The sequence below is a fragment of the Protopterus annectens genome, chromosome 4.part0 (assembly GCF_019279795.1).
Source record: "Protopterus annectens isolate FY-2018-M chromosome 4.part0, PAN1.0, whole genome shotgun sequence".
NCBI classification, from domain to species: domain Eukaryota; kingdom Metazoa; phylum Chordata; order Ceratodontiformes; family Protopteridae; genus Protopterus; species Protopterus annectens.
Genome location: NC_056733.1, coordinates 609,506,531 through 609,524,160, shown reverse-complemented (window position 1 = coordinate 609,524,160; position 17,630 = coordinate 609,506,531). Strand labels below are relative to the sequence as shown.

General features: G+C 43.1%; 1 protein-coding gene across 1 annotated transcript in view; it reads left to right on the top strand.

Moving 5' to 3' along the window:
- Positions 1–17,630, top strand: part of DNAH10 (dynein axonemal heavy chain 10) — a 5,879,077-nt gene that overhangs the window by 75,946 nt on the left and 5,785,501 nt on the right. The window contains exon 2 of the mRNA XM_044069759.1: positions 2,700–2,866. Coding sequence (XP_043925694.1) covers positions 2,700–2,866 — 167 coding nt within the window. The remainder of the gene's footprint in view (positions 1–2,699; positions 2,867–17,630) is intronic.

Below are 17,630 nucleotides of genomic sequence, written 5' to 3'. Positions count from 1 at the left end.
TTCGCTATGTTAAATGAGTTTAACATAGCGAGACAGTTTTAAAATAAGCAACGGAGATGTCCGTTGCTTATTTTAAAACTGTCTCGCTATGTTAAACTCATTTAACATAGCTAAAAAAAAGCAACGGAGATCTTGCTTTCTCCGTTTTTAACACTGTTCGCTATGTTAAATGGGTTTAACATGGCGAGACAGCTTTAAAATAAGCAACGGAGATCTCCGTTGCTTATTTTAAAGCTGTCTCGCTATGTTAAACCCATTTAACATAGCGAGACAGTGTTTTAAAACGAGTTATACTAATGGAAAAAGTCCGGGCGACCGGACCTTTTTCCATTAGTATAACTTGATTTACAACGGGCACGCTGGCCAATCAGCGTGCACGTTTTGGGGGGGGTCATGGTATAATTCAAATTAAGGTATTTGCTTCCTCCCTCTTCTTCAATCTCACTACAGAAATCCCTGACATTCACTTTAATAAACAGGACTTGATTTCTCATCATATGCTGTTCCATTGCTGTGACAGAAAAGTAATCCATAACCACATAAATAAAAAAAAAAAAAAAATTTAAATCTCATAAATGTACAGCATATTTCACTTTATTTGAACTGCATTACACTAGACATGCCTGGAGAGCTTTTCATAAACATGCTGTATAACTATAGCTGTCAGGGGACAGATTTGGGGTCTGTGCATTTAATGTACATTTGCATCTGGACTGGAGTACAATGCAGTTGTACAAATGAAAGGAAAACTACAGTAGTATACTTTAAAGAACCAACATGAGCAGGAAGGAAATGTCCAAAGTTGAAAGAAAGACATTTCTTGTGGGAAAGGGCTGATAAAGAATGGGAGGCTGAGTCTGTAATGAATATTAAGCAAGCAAAGCAACCAAACTATAGTGCAGTTCAGTGTGACAACCCAACTGTTGGGAACACACTAAAAGTACAAATATTCAATGGAGTGCCTAGTGATGTGGAGAGAATGCACATTTTACTTATTTTAAGCAGTCAGATCATTTCTTTTTTTGAAGGATAAGGCAAGAGAATAGATAATGAAGCAGATCGCTCACACACACACACACACACACACACACACACACACACACTCTTCACCTTTCAAATCTGCATTCACTAATTTCACTCACTTTCTCTCCGATCGCATATACACACACACACACACACACACACACACACACACACACACACACACACACACACACACTTTTCACCCTTCAAACCTGCATTCACTCACTTTCTCTCTCCGATCGCATACACACACACACACACACACACACACACACACACACACACACACACACACACACACCTTTCAAACCTGCATTCACTCACAATCTCTCCGATCGCATACACACACACACACACACTTCACCTTTCAAGCCTGCATTCACTCACTTTCTCTCTGATCACACACACACACACACACACACACACACACACACACACACACACACACACACACTTCACCTTTCAAACCTGCATTCACTCACTTTTTCTCTCCGATCGCATATACACACACACACACACACACACACACACACACACACACACACACATTTGTTACCTTAAAGAAAACTTCAAAGCAAGCTGTGCAGCAACTCCCATTCTGCCTGGAAAACTCTTCAGTTTTATGGTGTAAAAGTCCGTTGAGCTTAAATCCAAAACGGTGGGCAGTCCCATTTTTCAAACAGACGCGCTCCCGCATGTCCCTTGATCTTAATTCCGACAGGCTGACGGAGCTGACGTCATCGTGCATGTGATGACGTCAGCTCCAAAACCACAAAAAATGAAAAAGTCTAAAAAAAGATGAAAAATCGGAAATGAAGGGGTGCCACTCGGGAATCGTGGCACCCCATTATTGGGACCCCAAAACTCGGAAAAATCTGAGTAATTCGGGACGGTTGGGAGGTGGCGGGCCGAATCAAAACGTTTAACGGGCCGCATGTGGCCCCCGGGCCGTAGTTTGCCCATGCCTGGTTTAGAATATTATATATACCTTTTATTATATAATATATATTTTAGCTGACTGTTGTGAAGATCTTGGGATATGTTCACCATTCCAAAAATCTTTATTTTATAGGAGTAAAGTATGGAGCATTGAGTTCACATTCTTGCAGTGTTCACAGTTTCTTGTAATACCTTGCTTGAAAAATAGACCAGTCTGGAATTATAGTTGCACAGGATTCAGTTTCTTGGTCCACTGGTCCTTAACCTTTCTACAAAGACAAAAATAAAAAGTGTAATACTGCAGAGGAGGTTCATCTTTAGAATTGTGTGTTATTAATTTTTCTTAAGCCATTTATATTTTTAGAATTTATTCTGTTTTTTTTTCACTAACTTCTTGATTTTGCTTTTGAGTGAAGAACTACCGTAATTTGCACAATTTTAGATGTTAAGTTGAAAAACTGCATTATGCAAGAAGTGTGTCAATGTGCTCAGACCATCTGTTGGCAGCAAGGTACTCTTGTGTTTTGTTCTAAGATTAACCAGTTTAATTATATGTAGAAAAATGTTTTATGATAAACATACCTGCATTCATTCATAACTAGAATTTATTTTTTCTAATATACTGTATCATAAAATGAATGGTCACTAGCTAATATGTACATAGCATACCAATGAGATTTAATGTACAAGTTGCATATTTTAAGAGATGTAATATTTCATTGAATCTGTAATTTTAGAAAAGGATTTGAAGATCAGAGGAAGAGAGTCTCTCTCAGCTGTACCATCTCAAGCAAGTGACCGTTCAAAAGTAGAGACACCAGCACCACCTGAAACTGCCATTTTATCACCCAGAGAATACCAGAATGAAGGATTTCAAGAAAAGGAAGAAAATGTTGCATTAACGGTACAGATCAAAATGTTTTCATTTGAAATTTCTTTTACATGTTTGCTGATAGTTTACAGGCACTGGTTTATTTGTCTACTTATATAAATAGTTTAAAAACATTTTATCTTCAAGATCAGTACACTATAAGGTTGCTGTACATCAGAAAGAGCAACCACTAACAGGCAGTGAAAAGCCTATATCACTCTTTCTGGGAGGGGTCTGTGAGGTTAGAGTATTGACTAAGCTCTAACATATGAGCAATATAGTCTCATCTACTGTGATGCTGGCTTGGGTAATCTTAGCAAGTGATTTTTTAGTTCTTCCTTTACCCTCCACTTAAGTACATTAAACTCTGAGGTCACATCTGGGAATCAGTGCAATGATCTTAAAAGACTGTTCATTAGGTGGCTTGGCCCCCGACAGTCTTTTTTTTTTTTAAGAACACTTCTTTATTGCTGTTATTTTATATCAACTTATTTACAATATTTGCATCCTCATATTGTCTAATAGCTTCCATCTTTGCAGTGACATTTATCAGCTTCATTATAAAAGTCTATACTTCCTAGGCATCTCTAAACGTTCTCATTATGTAAAGAGACCATATCAATAGACTACTTTATATATATATATACATATATATATATATATATATATATATATATATATATATATATATATACACACACACACAACACACACACATGTATATTGCCATGAATTTGTGCACAATTTGGCTGGATATATCACTGTTCAGGTTAAATCCTCGTTTAACATCCCCACATCCCCAGTCTTGAAAAAAAAATTCAATTTAAATTAAGTGCTTTCTTCTATTATGCACACTTGGGAACTGAGACTTAATCAGAATTGACAGAATAAGAATGAAGTCTTTGTTCCTAGTTTGTAGAAGGCACATACTTTGAATTCAATTTATCTTTTTTTATAATAAAATACAATCTAAACTTGGCCCTTTTATTGTTTTTTCTACCTCAAAGCCTGTTTTTTTGTTTCATTATTTCCTGTATGCCTGCCAGTTTACCAATGCATACTATCATTAGTAGTCTTCTAATCCTCTTATTACTCTGCTGTTCATGTACCTTTATTAATGAATGTAGTACTCTTTAGCCTATTTCTCAAAAGCCTTCATCAACAAATAGGCAATCAAGCCCATTAAATTGCTTTAGGGCAACTCTGTCTCTCTCTCTCTCTCTCTCTCTCTCTCTGTCTCCCTCCCTCCCCCATTTACTCACCATGTGTTATATTGGGGAATGAGCACCTTTCAGTGCTCGTTGTTTCTATAACAGTTACAGGCTTTACAAGTTCAGGTTGCTAGCCCAAGGCCCAACCCTCCTCTGAGGATGCACAGCACACATATGCACGCACACACTCACACCTAGGGCCGATTTAGAGTGTCCAATCCACCTACTGCATATCTTTGGAATGTGGGAGGAAACTGGAGCACCCAGAGAAAACCCATGCAAATGCAGGGAGGACATACAGACTCCACACAGAAGGTACCCCAGCCGAGCATTGAACCGGAGAACCTCTTGCTGTGATGTTCCGCTAACCGCTACACCACTGCGCTGCCTGCCTTAGGACAATAGGGTACTCTAAACCCAACCAGCTTTCATAGATCATGACTTTCTTTGCTTTTTATATAAACACAAGAAAAATCTGAAATCCATTGTGTCATTCCTTCAAAGCGACACTTTATTACACACAAAGTGAGTGTTTTCTTCTGTTCACACTCAGACTTCCTCAGAGACTTCAAAAATGCTGGTCTGAAGGAATGACGCAGTGGATTTTTGACTTTTTTTGTTGTTTATTTTGTTTTTAAGTTGTTGTTGGGCATTGGTACATTCTGTTTTATATTTTTCTTTTATAATCATTCTTTCTCCCTTACATATATCTTACTTATCCCATACTCCCTAAACCAGTGTCTAGTTTAGACTATGGCTCTGGCACCAGTTATCCATAAGACCCTTTTGGAGGATGCTTGTGTCAGTCGGCGAGTCGATTATGGCACCCAGTTTGCAGTCATCTGCAAACTTGGTCAGCCATAGTCCTCCCGTGTTAGCCTGTACCTCAGAGAAATATATACCAGACAAGAGAGGTCCCAGGACTGAGCCTTGTGGGACGCCACTTGTAACTGGTTTAGAGTCTGACATGGCACCTGCAATTCTGACCATGTGGGTTTTATCCCTGAGACAGTTTGCAACCCATCTTGTGACATAGGGGTTGATATTTAAGCTGGTGAGCTTATTTATGATGCCTGAGTGGGGTATTGTGTCGAAGGTTTTTGCGAGGTCCAGGTAGGCTGTGTTGACTACTTTCCCTTCATCTATGGCCTTGGTGACTGTTTCAAAGAAGTCAACCAGGTTCAAAAGGCAAGATCTGCCCTTAACAAAGCCGAATTGGGTAGGATCCAGTGTTTGGAGGTTCCCAATGTCTTTGTTTATGAGTTCCATGATGATACGCTCCATAGCTTTGCAGACCAGGCTAGTCAGGCTTATAGGGCGATAGTTTCCGGGGCCCGTTGTGGCACCACCTTTGTGGAGTGGGACCACTGTTGCTGTACGCCATTCCTTGGGTACATATCCTGTAGTAAGGCTGAGATTGAACAGTGACTTTATGTGAGGGCTCAGTTTTTATTGGAGCTCGTGTAAGATGCAGCCCGGGACACCGTCCAGTCCCACTGATGCTGTGTTTTTTGCTTTGGAGAGGGCAGCTCTCACCTGTGCATCTGTGATGTCAGGGAGGCTACACTCTGTTGGGATAGACATTTGCTCTTTTGGGGGGAAGGGGGGGAGAAGTTTGCACTGAACCTGTCTACCAGGATGTTGGCAATGTCTATGGGGTTTAATGTATTTTTTGTCATTTTGCACTAACTCAGAGCATATCTGGGAGTTGCTACCCAGGTTCCTGACATAACTAAAGAAGGCCTTGTGATTATCTTTAGCGTCTTGTGCAATTTTTCTTTCGAAGCTGGCCTTAGCTGATTTTATGAGGGATCATAGTTTCTTGCTAGTACTGATCAGAGATGCCTTCCCTTTTTGGGATTTTGCTCTATCATGTAGTAGCTTCCTCCTTCTGTTTTATAGCTTATTTATGGCTGGGGTCCACCAGACAGGTCTCCTGCCTTTGGAGGAGTGAGTCTTGGTTTTATTTGGGATAGCACGATCCATGCATACCTGTAGGTGTCCATAGAATGCATTTGTAAAGGATTCTGCGGTTTGGGCCGTATTTTCCACTTGCCCGGGTGCTTTGAAGGATTCCACATCGGTTTTGAGAAGTGTGAAGTTTGCTTTTGAGAAATTCTTCACCGTGGTTTCCTTGGCTGGGGGTGGGGACGGGATATGGATGTCCAGTGAGATTAATTTATGGTCATATCTTACCAATGAGGGGTATACCTCTGGTATGGAACATAGAGTCCCCATGTTGGTGATGATCAGGTCCAATATGCTTTCCCCTCTTGTGGGAGTGGTGACCAGTTGTTCCATAGCATTTGAGTTTAGAAATTCTAGGAACTGTTGGGCGAGGGTGTTGGGGCTTGAGTAGTGCTCCCAATCTATGTTTGGGTAGTTGAAGTCACCCAATATAATGGTGTTTGGAGAGACCTTCATATTCTCCAGTGTTCTCAGGAAAGCTGAGTGGGGTTCCTGAGTTTGGGAGGGTGGTCTGTAGCAGGCTATAAACTGAAAGGCAGTTTTGCCCACTGTTAGTTGCACATGGATGGTCTCCGATGCTTCGTGCAGTGCCACTAACCTGGAGGTGTGGGTATTTTTGATGAATATGGATACTCCCCCTCCTTTTGTGGTTCGGTCCGTGTTTTGTGGCCGAAACGCATGGTATGAGGTATAACCTGGTAGTGCTGGAGTGCTCTCAGGAGCCTTGAACCAGGTTTCTGTTACTGCACAGATATCGATATTCTCCATACTGAGGAGAGCCTCGAGTGCGTGCATCTTGAGGTTCAGACTTCTGGCATTGCGCAGCATTACCCTTAGTTTCTTTTTCCTTGTGTTGTCTATGGAGGTAGGTTTGTCTTTTGAGCCTTGCCTAAAAAAGGCGCTATGGGAGTGGCAAGAGCCTTAGCCAGTATTTGAAAGCTCAGGGGTGACAGGTGCAAGCCGTCCCTAGCGAAGCAGTGTGGCTTGTCGAGCATGTCATCCCAGGCTAACAGACACTGGATCTCCTTTGAATGACACCAATACTTTAGCCAGTTGTTAAAATTGATCATTTTGTCTTTATACTGTGGCATCATTCTTGGTGAGGGTAAGATGCTACTCAAGGTCAGGGTCATACCGGCCTGGGCTACATGATCAGAGAGCTCCTCTATGTCTCTTTTCATGTAGTCTAGGGAGGTACGTCTCAGGTCATTCACACCAGCATGGACAATGACGGAGTCATATTTGTACTTGCTTTGGAGTGACCTGAGTGCTTGTGTTATGTGGCGGATCGTGTATTAGGTGTGTTGTTTAGCCTTAAGGGCTGTGACTGTGTGGCACACTGACTTTGTGAACTATGTGATACGTGGGTATTGTTGTGGGGTAGCGGTTGCTTGGATGTCTGCTTTGGAGGTCTCTGTTGCTTGGGCAGATTTTTGTTTAGAGCCTCCGAGTATGTTTTTGTGTGTTTATGTGTTTGGTTTGCTGTTGCGATTGGTCTGTGTGAGGCTGGATTTGTGGTGTGTGTGGTTACCTTCTCCTCCTGACTGACTGCGCCAGTACTGGGTTGAGAGAGCTCAGCCTCCAGTTTGGCTATATAGTTGCATTTCTCATATATATTTGAGCTTGTTGAGAGGAGGAGAGGGTGGTCTGTGTACATAAGGCAGTTGTAACATTGCCTCAAGATTCCCAGATTCACCAGCTGGACTGGAGAGTAAACCCAAAACTGACTTTTGGACATGCTAGAATAGTATAAGGAACTACTTTTTGACTGATCAAAAAGGACCAATAGGGAGCCAAGTACTTAAAGGGAGTATAAGAGGGTGTACAAGAGGGTAGTGAGACCAGCTATGTTATATAGGTTGGAGACAATGGCATTGACAAAAAGGCAAGAGTTTGAGCTGGATGTGGCAGAATTAAAGATGTTAAGATTTGCACTGGGTGTGACGAGGGAGGACAGGATTAGGAATAAGTATATTAGAGGGTCAGCCCAGGTTGGAAGGTTTGGAGACCAAGCCAGAGAGGCACGATTACGTTGGTTTGGACATGTGCTGAGGAGGGATGCTGAGTATATTGGGAAAAAGATTCTAAGGATGAAGCTACCAGGTAACAGGAAAAGAGGAAGGCCTAAGATAAGGTTTATGGATGTGGTGAGAGAGGTCATGCAGGTGATTGGTGTGACAGAGCAAGATGCAGAGGACAGAAAGAAATGGAAACAGGTGATCTGCTGTGGCGACCCCTAACGGGAACAGCTGAACGAAGATGATGATGATGATAAGAGGGTGTAGTGCTTTAGTTTATTAGTGCTTACTTATAAGATTACTTATACGAGCAAGTGCAGGGCTTTAGAATGAAAATAGAGTGCTTACTTTGAGATTTAGAACAGTTCTAAGGGAAAAAGTGAAGAGCAGACTTTGTGGAGCTGGGAATAGTTGAAACCGTTTAAGCGGCGCTGCCCGATGCTGCGCTATGTGCAAAATCACGCAAAACTGCGCAAATGCGGGTTTTAAAGCAGGGAAACTGCTAAGGAATTGACCCAAAACGGCCAATAAGCTACTAGTTTCAGGGCTGAGACCACTCCTCCAGGGACAGATAGACTGCTCAAAGCTCCCCACTCTCACTGGTGAACAGAGAAGCTTCCTCCTATCCAAGTAAGGATATGGGCAACACAGGAAACTATACCACAGTCCGGAATTCAGCAAAACCTGAAATCTGGACTAATCTAGTTCAGCAAAGGCGGGAAAAGAGAATTTTTTTTTTTTTTCAAGAAACAGCAGAAAAACACACAGAAAACACTGTAAATGCTATAACCAGGCTAGCGCACTTTAGTGTGTAGCCTAGAACAGTTATACAATACAAAAACGACTTAAATTGATATAAAACAAGTGCAAAACTGTAAAAAGCAGAAGGCAAATGCAATTTAAACTTTTTAAAGCACAGATCAGTTAGAAATTCGCTTTTTAGGCGGGAAAAGGCAGTCGGAGCAAAAAACTGAGAAAAAAATACTTAAATCTGGAAAAGTCTCTCTTGGGTCTCTCTGTTGCCTGTATCACTCTGCAGGACACCACGAGGAGCTGTGCAGAGCTGTATACTAGTGCAAAACCACGCAAATGCTGGTTTTAAAGCAGGGAAACTGAAAGAGATAGGAATTGACCCAAAACGGCCAATAAGCTACTAGTTTCAGGGCTGAGACCACTCCTCCAGGGACAGATAGGCTGCTCAAAGCTCCCCACTCTCACTGGTGAACAGAGAAGCTTATCCAAGTAAGGATATGGGCAACACAGGAAACTATACCACAGTCTGGAATTCAGCAAAACCTGAAATCTGGACTAACCTAGTTCAGCAAAGGCGGGAAAAGAGAATTTTTTTTTTTTTTTTTTTTCAAGAAACAGCAGAAAAACACACAGAAAACACTGTAAATGCTATAACCAGGCTAGCGCACTTTAGTGTGTAGCCCATAACAGTTATATAATACAAAAACAACTTAAATTGATATAAAACAAGTGCAAAAACTGTAAAAAGCAGAAGGCAAATGCAATTTAAACTTTTTAAAGCACAGATCAGTTAGAAATTCGCTTTTTAGGTGGGAAAAGGCAGTCGGAGCAAAAAACAGATAAAAAATACTTAAATCTGGAAAAGTCTCTCTTAGGTCTGTGTGTTGCCTGTATCACTCTGCAGAACACCACAAGGAGTTGTGCGGAGTTGTATACTGGCGCAAAACCTCGCAAATGTGGGTTTTAAAGCAGGGAAACTGAAAGAGATAGGAATTGACCCAAAACAGCCAATAAGCTGCTAGTTTCAGGGCTGAGACCACTCCTCCAGGGACAGATAGGCTGCTCAAAGCTCCCCACTCTCACTGGTGAACAGAGAAGCTTCCTCCTATCCAAGTAAGGATATGGGCAACACAGGAAACTATACCACAGTCCGGAATTCAGCAGAACCTTAAATCTGGACTAATCTAGTTCAGCAAAGGCAGAAAAGAGAATATTTTTTTTTTTTGTTTTGTTTTTCAGAAAATAACAGAAAAACACACAGAAAACACCGTAATTGCTATAAACAGGCTAGCGCACTTTAGTGTGTAGCCTACAACAGTTATACAATACAAAACCAACTTAAATTGATATAAAACAAGTGCAAAAACTGTAAAAAGCAGAAGGCAAATGCAATTTAAACTTTTTAAAGCACAGATCAGTTAGAAATTTGCTTTTTAGGTGGGAAAGGGCAGATGGAGCAAAAAAACAAAGAAAAAATATTAAATCTGGAAAAATCTCTCTTGGATCTCTCTGTTGCCTGTATCAATCTGCAGGACACCACGAGCAACTTTGCAGAGTTGTATACAATAACAAACTTTTAAAATCACAGATTGGCTAACAAAACTGGTGTTTTTAGATGGAATTAGTTAAGACAGCGAGAAAAGCAGAAAAGTGATATTTAATCACTCCAAAGTCACTCTTTTGTCTCTCTGCTGCTGTAGACTCTGCAGAACACCTGGAAGGCACTTGCTGAGTGGAATACAAGCATAAAAACTGTGCAAATGAGGTTTTTATAGCAGGGAAGTGAAAGAGATATAAATTAGCCCAAAATGGCCAATAAACTACTAACTTCTGGGCTGAAACCACTCCTCCAGGGACAGATAGGCTGCTCAAAGCTCCCCTCTCTCACAGGTGAACAGAGAAACTTCCTTCTATCCCAGTAAGGTAATGGCAATACAGAAACTTGTAACACAGCCCTGGATTCAGCAATAACCTGAAAACTGGACTATACTAGTTCAGAAAGGCGGGAAACAAGTATATATTTTTTTTTCAGAAAATACAGCAGATACAATCCAAATTAGCCCAAAAAGGCCAATAAACTACTAACGTCTGGGCTGAAACCACTCCTCCAGGGACAGATAGCCTGATCAAAGCTCCCCTCTCTCACAGGTGAACAGAGAAACTTCCTTCTATCCAAATAAGGTATGGCAACACAGAAACTTGTAACACAGCCCTGGATTCAGCAGTAACATGAAAACTGGACTATACTAGTTCAGAAAGGCGAGAAACAAGTATATATATATATTTTTTTCCAGAAAATAGAGCAGATACAATCAAAACAACACTTTACCCAATTAACCAGTTAAAAAGCTTAAAACTGAGCCCTGTTCCAGCAGTCTTCAATCAGACAAGTTCTAACTGCACAGCCCTGCCACTAGGGTACAGAGAAACCTTCTCCATAAAAGACGGCCTGGATCAGTGCAGAAGTTATATAAACAAAGCTAGATCCAGCCGTCCTGAATCTAGTCTATGCTACAGCAAACAAGGTGTACCGATTTCAGAAAGAAACAGTTCAAGTAAGCATGCGCAATAAGCCCAAAACCAGAAATGCCCAGCTCAGAAGGGCAGAATCTAGCCTCTCCTCCCACAAGAGTGCAGACCACAAACCTTAATGTAAAATAACTGGCCTGAAGCCCAAGTCCTTAACCCAGAACTAATACACTTTTAGAATAACAGACACTGAGCATTCAATCAGCAGTTCCCAAGTTAGAAGGATGTATGCTACCTGTCCTGCCACAACAGTGCAGACCACAAACTTTCTTAATGTAAAACAACTGGTTTGAAGCCCAAGTGCTTAAACCAAGGGCCTTAGAATGACAGTTACAATTTAATCAGGCTACTAACAAGCAGTAATAAAGGCAGCAGAATAAATTCAATTGAGTACTTTTAAGAAGATGCAAAAGCAAAATAAGGTAATAAAGTAGGAAGAAACACAAATGCAGTAAGGCAGGTGAAGTGCAAATTTTTTTTTTTTTTTTTTTTGAGACGGAGGAAACAGAGCTGATTAAGATGCTATAGCAGAATGCCCTTCCCAAGTGCTCTCTCTGTACACCGCAGAGGAGATGGGACTGGTAGGAGTATCCAAAATCAAAATATGATCTCACTGTACTCAGTTGAGTGAGCAAATGAGATGGGTCCAGGAGGAGTGTGCAAAAGAGATTTACAGCAGGGGCAGGCAGTTCCAAAGCCACCAAGATTAACACCACAACAAGAAACAGGGAGGGGTGGGGAACTAACTGCAGAGAGACAGAGACATAATATTTACTGAATCAAAGACACAATATTTACTGACTCAAATCTTAAATAAGTGCAGAATAATATACTTAAATCAGCTTGTGTCCAGTTGATATATGCAGACAAGTCTCAGTAGCCAGCAACTCGATTTAAAATGATTACTGGAAATGTAACCAACACAGATTTTAATGCTAGCAGAAACCCCCAAGCTAACTAACACTAACAAAGGAATTTCAAAGCAGTCTAACAACTTTCAGTGAGCTCAGGTGGCTACACTTTTTCACACTTCAGGCAACTTAACTGCAGAGAGACAGAGACACAATATTTACTGAATCAAAGACACGCAATATTTACTGACTCAAATCTTAAATAAGTGCAGTAAAATATACTTAAATCAGCTTGTGTCCAGCTGATATATGCAGACAAGTCTCAGTAGCCAGCAACTCGATTTAAAATGATTAGCAGAAGACTCCCGTGTCACTGCCCTCCCATCCAGGATAGTAACCTCCATCTCTCCCTACCGCTCCATCAAGTCACCTGGGCTGCTAATTGAACCATGATTACCTGGCTTTAATGAGGGAGCTATCTCTCTATGCCACCAGAGTGGCTTTTATGCAGCATATTTATCTGTTACTAGATATGCTGACATCTATGACTTGTACTTTAGTAACTTCCTAGATTGCTCATGCCTGTAATTCCAATCAGATATTCTTCATTATAAATAACCTTTATGAGTGGGGAGGAACAAATAGATACTCTATATTATACAGTGCAAATTTTGTAATTTTGTCATTTCCATATAGTTAAATTTTGCCATATTCTGTAGTACTTTTATCTATGAAACTGCTCCATCATTGGATCAGTACTATTCCATTTCAGACCCATGTGAACAGTAGTATATGATTAATACTTCACCATATTTTAGAAATTCTAGTTATGCTCAGTAGTTCCATTCAGCTGCCCTGTTGATTTTTCAGAGCCTTCATGAAAATGAAGAAAAAGAGGAGGAAAACATTTCAATTGTAGTTCATAACAAGATATTCCTTGTATTCCACATCGCTTATTCTGCCTATAAAGCTGATACATCACATGCCATACATTATAACATTACTATTCAAATCTTAAGTAACAGTTGCGTATATTTTATCTTTCATTTTTTCTAAATAAATGCCATAGGCATCATCTGAAGTGCCTGAAAAGTATTGATACAAATTAATTAAATAATGAAAAAATGCAATACTTGAAAACTTTCTGAAAATGTTGAAAACAAAATGTTTTGCTCAGTCCAAAAAAAATTCTCAGTCTTGCACAGTTGTTAAGTCACCACAGTTCATTTTAGCTTGGTATTGTTAGTGCCATATGATTAAACCCCAGTACATAATCTCAGAACCTGTTGGTGTAGCCGCTTATACTTGTGTCTGAATAGGAAAATAACTGCTTACCTGGCAACATGTCCACGTTTACCTTGCTGGTAATGTATTAGGGTTACATAGCACATATATTAATGAAAGTATATTAAGGAGAGCAGTCATGTGCCTCATGCTAGGGACTGCACATATAAGCATTTATCTTTTGTCCAATGAACACACATTCATTTCGCTTTCACCTTTTCATGTAGCTGTCTCTTTCTTTGCTTGACATACATCTCCTAGGGTTATTTTTGGCTGTGTACAACTATTAAAACACAGTGAAATTTACTTGAAGACAGGACGTGTTCTTTAGGCTCTCGAGGAGAGAAACTGACCGCTAACAAAAATTCAGATTCTGCACTCTTAAGGAGTCGGCTAGGTTTATCGGTTAACATCAGATGTTATGTGATCCTATCTTGCCTATATTCTGTACTGATGGGCTCGGAGCCGATCCCTCGGCTCCGACTCGGCACGCTATGCTATAGAGCGAAGCCTCTTATTGGCTGAGCTATTCTCTATCCCAGGATGCACCACCACTAATCCCCCAGATCTCGTTTGCCGCTTACAAGCTAGGACGTGGTCTCAAACTTGGCTGAGCTAAGTACTGTTTTTTTCTAAAGTTCCTGTCAGGAAATTTCTTATTCTTACCCAAAAGCTGTTTTAACAGCTATTGTTGTTGTACGAGTGTGTTTTGGTTCATTTTTCTGTGGTAAATTGTGTGTTTGTTTAGGGGAAAGGTTTCCCGTTTAAGTTAGAGGGGCCTTCCCCTATTCTTCAGCTAGTTTCTCATTTTTTTCTTTCAGGAGGTCAGTACCTAGAGGGTCTTGGCCCTCCTTGTTAGTGGTTTCTGACTTTGTCTTGTACCGTTTAAAAAAAAAAAAAAAAAGTTAAATCTTTTTTCTAACAAAATAGTGCTTCTTTCCACTGGTTTAGTGTTTTTTGATAGGCTTTATTATGTCAAAAGAACATCGACCCTCAGGGTTCAAAAAGTGCACGAGGTGCGGTTATAAGATGTCTATAACCGATGACCACTCCTCGTGCGTATATTGTTTAGGCGCCAAGCACTTACAGGAGTCCTGTAGTGTGTGTCACGCCTTTTCATCTAGAGTCCTCCAAGAGAGGAAGAATAAATTAATACTGAAAGGGCTGATTAAACCCTCCTTCGAGGAGGCCTTATCTTCCTCATCCTCTCCTACCAAGAAGAAGAAAGCATCGGCTCCGACCAACCCGTCGGACCGACTGCTAAGAAACCTAGGCAGGCTTCTCCATCGGCTCCACGGACTTCAGAGCCGAGGGAGGAACGGTCTGCCTCGATGCCTCCAGTCTCGACTCCTCTGGTTTCGGAGCCGAGGACTGGGGCGTCGAGAGGCGGGTCACCTTCATTGGCTCCACTGATTTTGGAGCCGATGAGGGTTGCCGGCTCAGACTCTTCCCCTTCGGCGCCGAAGCCCTCCTCGGCACCGAGGGAAATTGTTTTGGGATCTCCCTCGGAACCGATATTGGTCGAGTCCGTTCGGAGCTGGTCCCCCAGTCCTTTGGAGCCGATGGTCGGTTCGGACCCGATCGGTGTTATCTAGATCCTCCAAGATGTCTGATTCGGACATCGACAGGGTGCTCCTAAGACTTTTCCAGTCTCCTGTGTTCCAAAAGTTAGTTTCTGCTCCAGCCCATTCGGCTTCGGAGCCGATGGTCCACCCTGTAGTTATGGTTCCTCCTCCAACAGCCTCGGCACCGTTGGAGCCGGTGCTGGTGGAGCCGATGGAGGTTTTCGGGTCTGGCCCGACCCTTACTCCAACCCCGGCTCTCGAGTCGGAGTTCGGTACGCGGACCTCCTCTGTCGGCCCTGGGGGGGACGCTTCGGGACTGATGTTTTCAGTCCCAAGCCTTCCTCTCGGTGCGTCGACTGCGGGGGTACCATCTACTGTTGTGGCCACGGAGGTGGGACCTTCCCAGGATTCTGGTGGTCCGGCCTTCAGGGCCATGAGGAGTGCGTTAGCCAAATCTTCTTTGGCTACCTCCACGGTCTCTCCAGCACCTTCCCTGCATACGGAGACTGGGTCTTTGGCAGTCCCCCTGTCCTTAGACAGCGGAGCCCCGGGGCCTGAGGTCACTCCCACTGGGGGTTCCCCCCCTTCTGGAGGTCCCTCTGAAACTTCTTCAGAGGAACCCCCAAGGAAAAGATTGTGCAAGAGGAAGCATGTTGACTCCCCCGATGAGTCTCTCACGTCAGACACTGATCTTGATGATGCAGAGGGGTCCCCTAAGTCGTCCTCAGATGATGTCTCCTTTGCAGACATCCTGGAAGCCCTCAAACAACGAGGCGGCTGGCAATCCAAACCCCCTTCTGCTGACGAGTCGGTGTTCCTTAAGGCCTTCGGGGCTCAGCCCTCTGCCTCCTGGGTGTCTCCGCCCTTCGACGAGCTCCTAGATTTGATCTGTCGAAGGGCATGGGAACACCCAGACTCTGTGGAACCGGTGCCTGCTCGCCTAAATAAGCTCCTGTCAGCACCCTCAGAAAAGGAGTTTTTGACGAAAGGTGTGGCTGTAGATGCCTTGGTGGTGGCATCTGCTACCCAACAGGATGTAGCAGAGGCTTCGACGTCCGTCCATCCTCCTAATAAGGAGTCTAGGAGCATGGATCGGCACGTGGCGCACCCTAAGTTCAGCGGCCTTTACTTTAAGATCCCTGAACTATTTAACGCACTTCACCAGGTTTCAGAGGGATCTGATCAAGGAGCTTTCAGATACCCTCTTGGGTAACCTACCTGGGCAGCTGACCCAGACGGTTGGCTCTCAGTTGGCTACGCTGTCATCCATATCAAACTCGTCCATGAGGCTCATTTCTTATGCGGCCGAAGGGGCGAGTAGAGCGGGTACAGGTATTGCTCTACGGAGGCAAGCCTGGCTCCGCCTGTGTCATTTTGCAGAAGCCTTCAAGTCTTTCTTTGCCGACGCCCCCTTTGATGGGTCCTCTTTGTTTGGACCCAAGGTAAAGGACACATTGACCCGCTGCGAGCAAGAAGGTAAGACTTTGACTGCCGTAGGGGCATGATTTTCCACTCCCTTTCGGCCTTACCCCAAGGCTAAAAGAGGAGGGAAAATGTGGTTCCGTAGATCTCAGAAGTCTTATCCCTCACAGCAGGACGATCCCCCTTCTAGAGGCAGAGGAGGGGGAAATTCTTCTGGAAGACGCCGTCCCAGAGGCGGCAGAGGCCCCCGCAACACTGGAGACCGCGAGTCCTTTCGTGGCTCTTCAGCCTTTCACAGTCCCTGAGGGATTGCCCGACTGTGCAGCTCCGGAGCCAGTCGGGGTCGTTTTTCGAGGCACCTAAAAGCCTGGGAAGGTATCACTCAGGACTGATGGGTGCTTCGAATTATCGCCGGAGGTTACGCCATTCCCTTTTCTCACTCCCCACCTCAGTCCAAGAAAATCCCGGACCCGCCACCCAGTCAACGGGAAATTGCAGCCTTAGAAGTCTCAAAGCTGCTTCAAAAAGGAGTCATCCAACCGGTCCCCACAGACCAGATCGGATTAGGGACTTACTCAAGATTCTTTTTGGTGCCAAAAAAGACCGGGGACTTGAGACCCATTTTGGATCTCAGCATTCTAAATCGTTCAGTCAAAAAGTCCAAGTTCCGAATGGTCACCCTACAATCCATTCTCCAACTGCTGGAGAAAGGTGTTTGGATGTGCTCCATAGATCTCAAGGACGCTTATTACCATATCATGGTACATCAAGCGTCCAGGAGACATCTGCGCTTCAGCCTAGGAGACAGTCATTTTCAGTTCCGCGCGCTGCCCTTTGGTCTCACCACAGCCCCCAGGGTGTTCCCCAAATGTTTGGCGGTCGTGACTGCTCACCTGAGATGTCTAGGATTCCAGGTGTTTCCGTATCTAGACGACTGGCTCCTAACTGCCACCTCCAAGCATCTACTATTGCAGAGCCTGCAAGCCACAATATCACTGGGCACTTCCCTTGGAATCACCTTCAACTGGCCAAAGTCTGTGTTGCTGCCATCTCAACGCATAAGATTCATCGGAGTAGAGATAGACTCAAACCGAATGCGGGTCTATCTTCCTACAGAAAGGATACAAACCATACAGGCTCAAGTTCAAGCCTTACTTCCCAGATCCAAAGCCCCAGCCAGAATGGTCCTGCAGCTA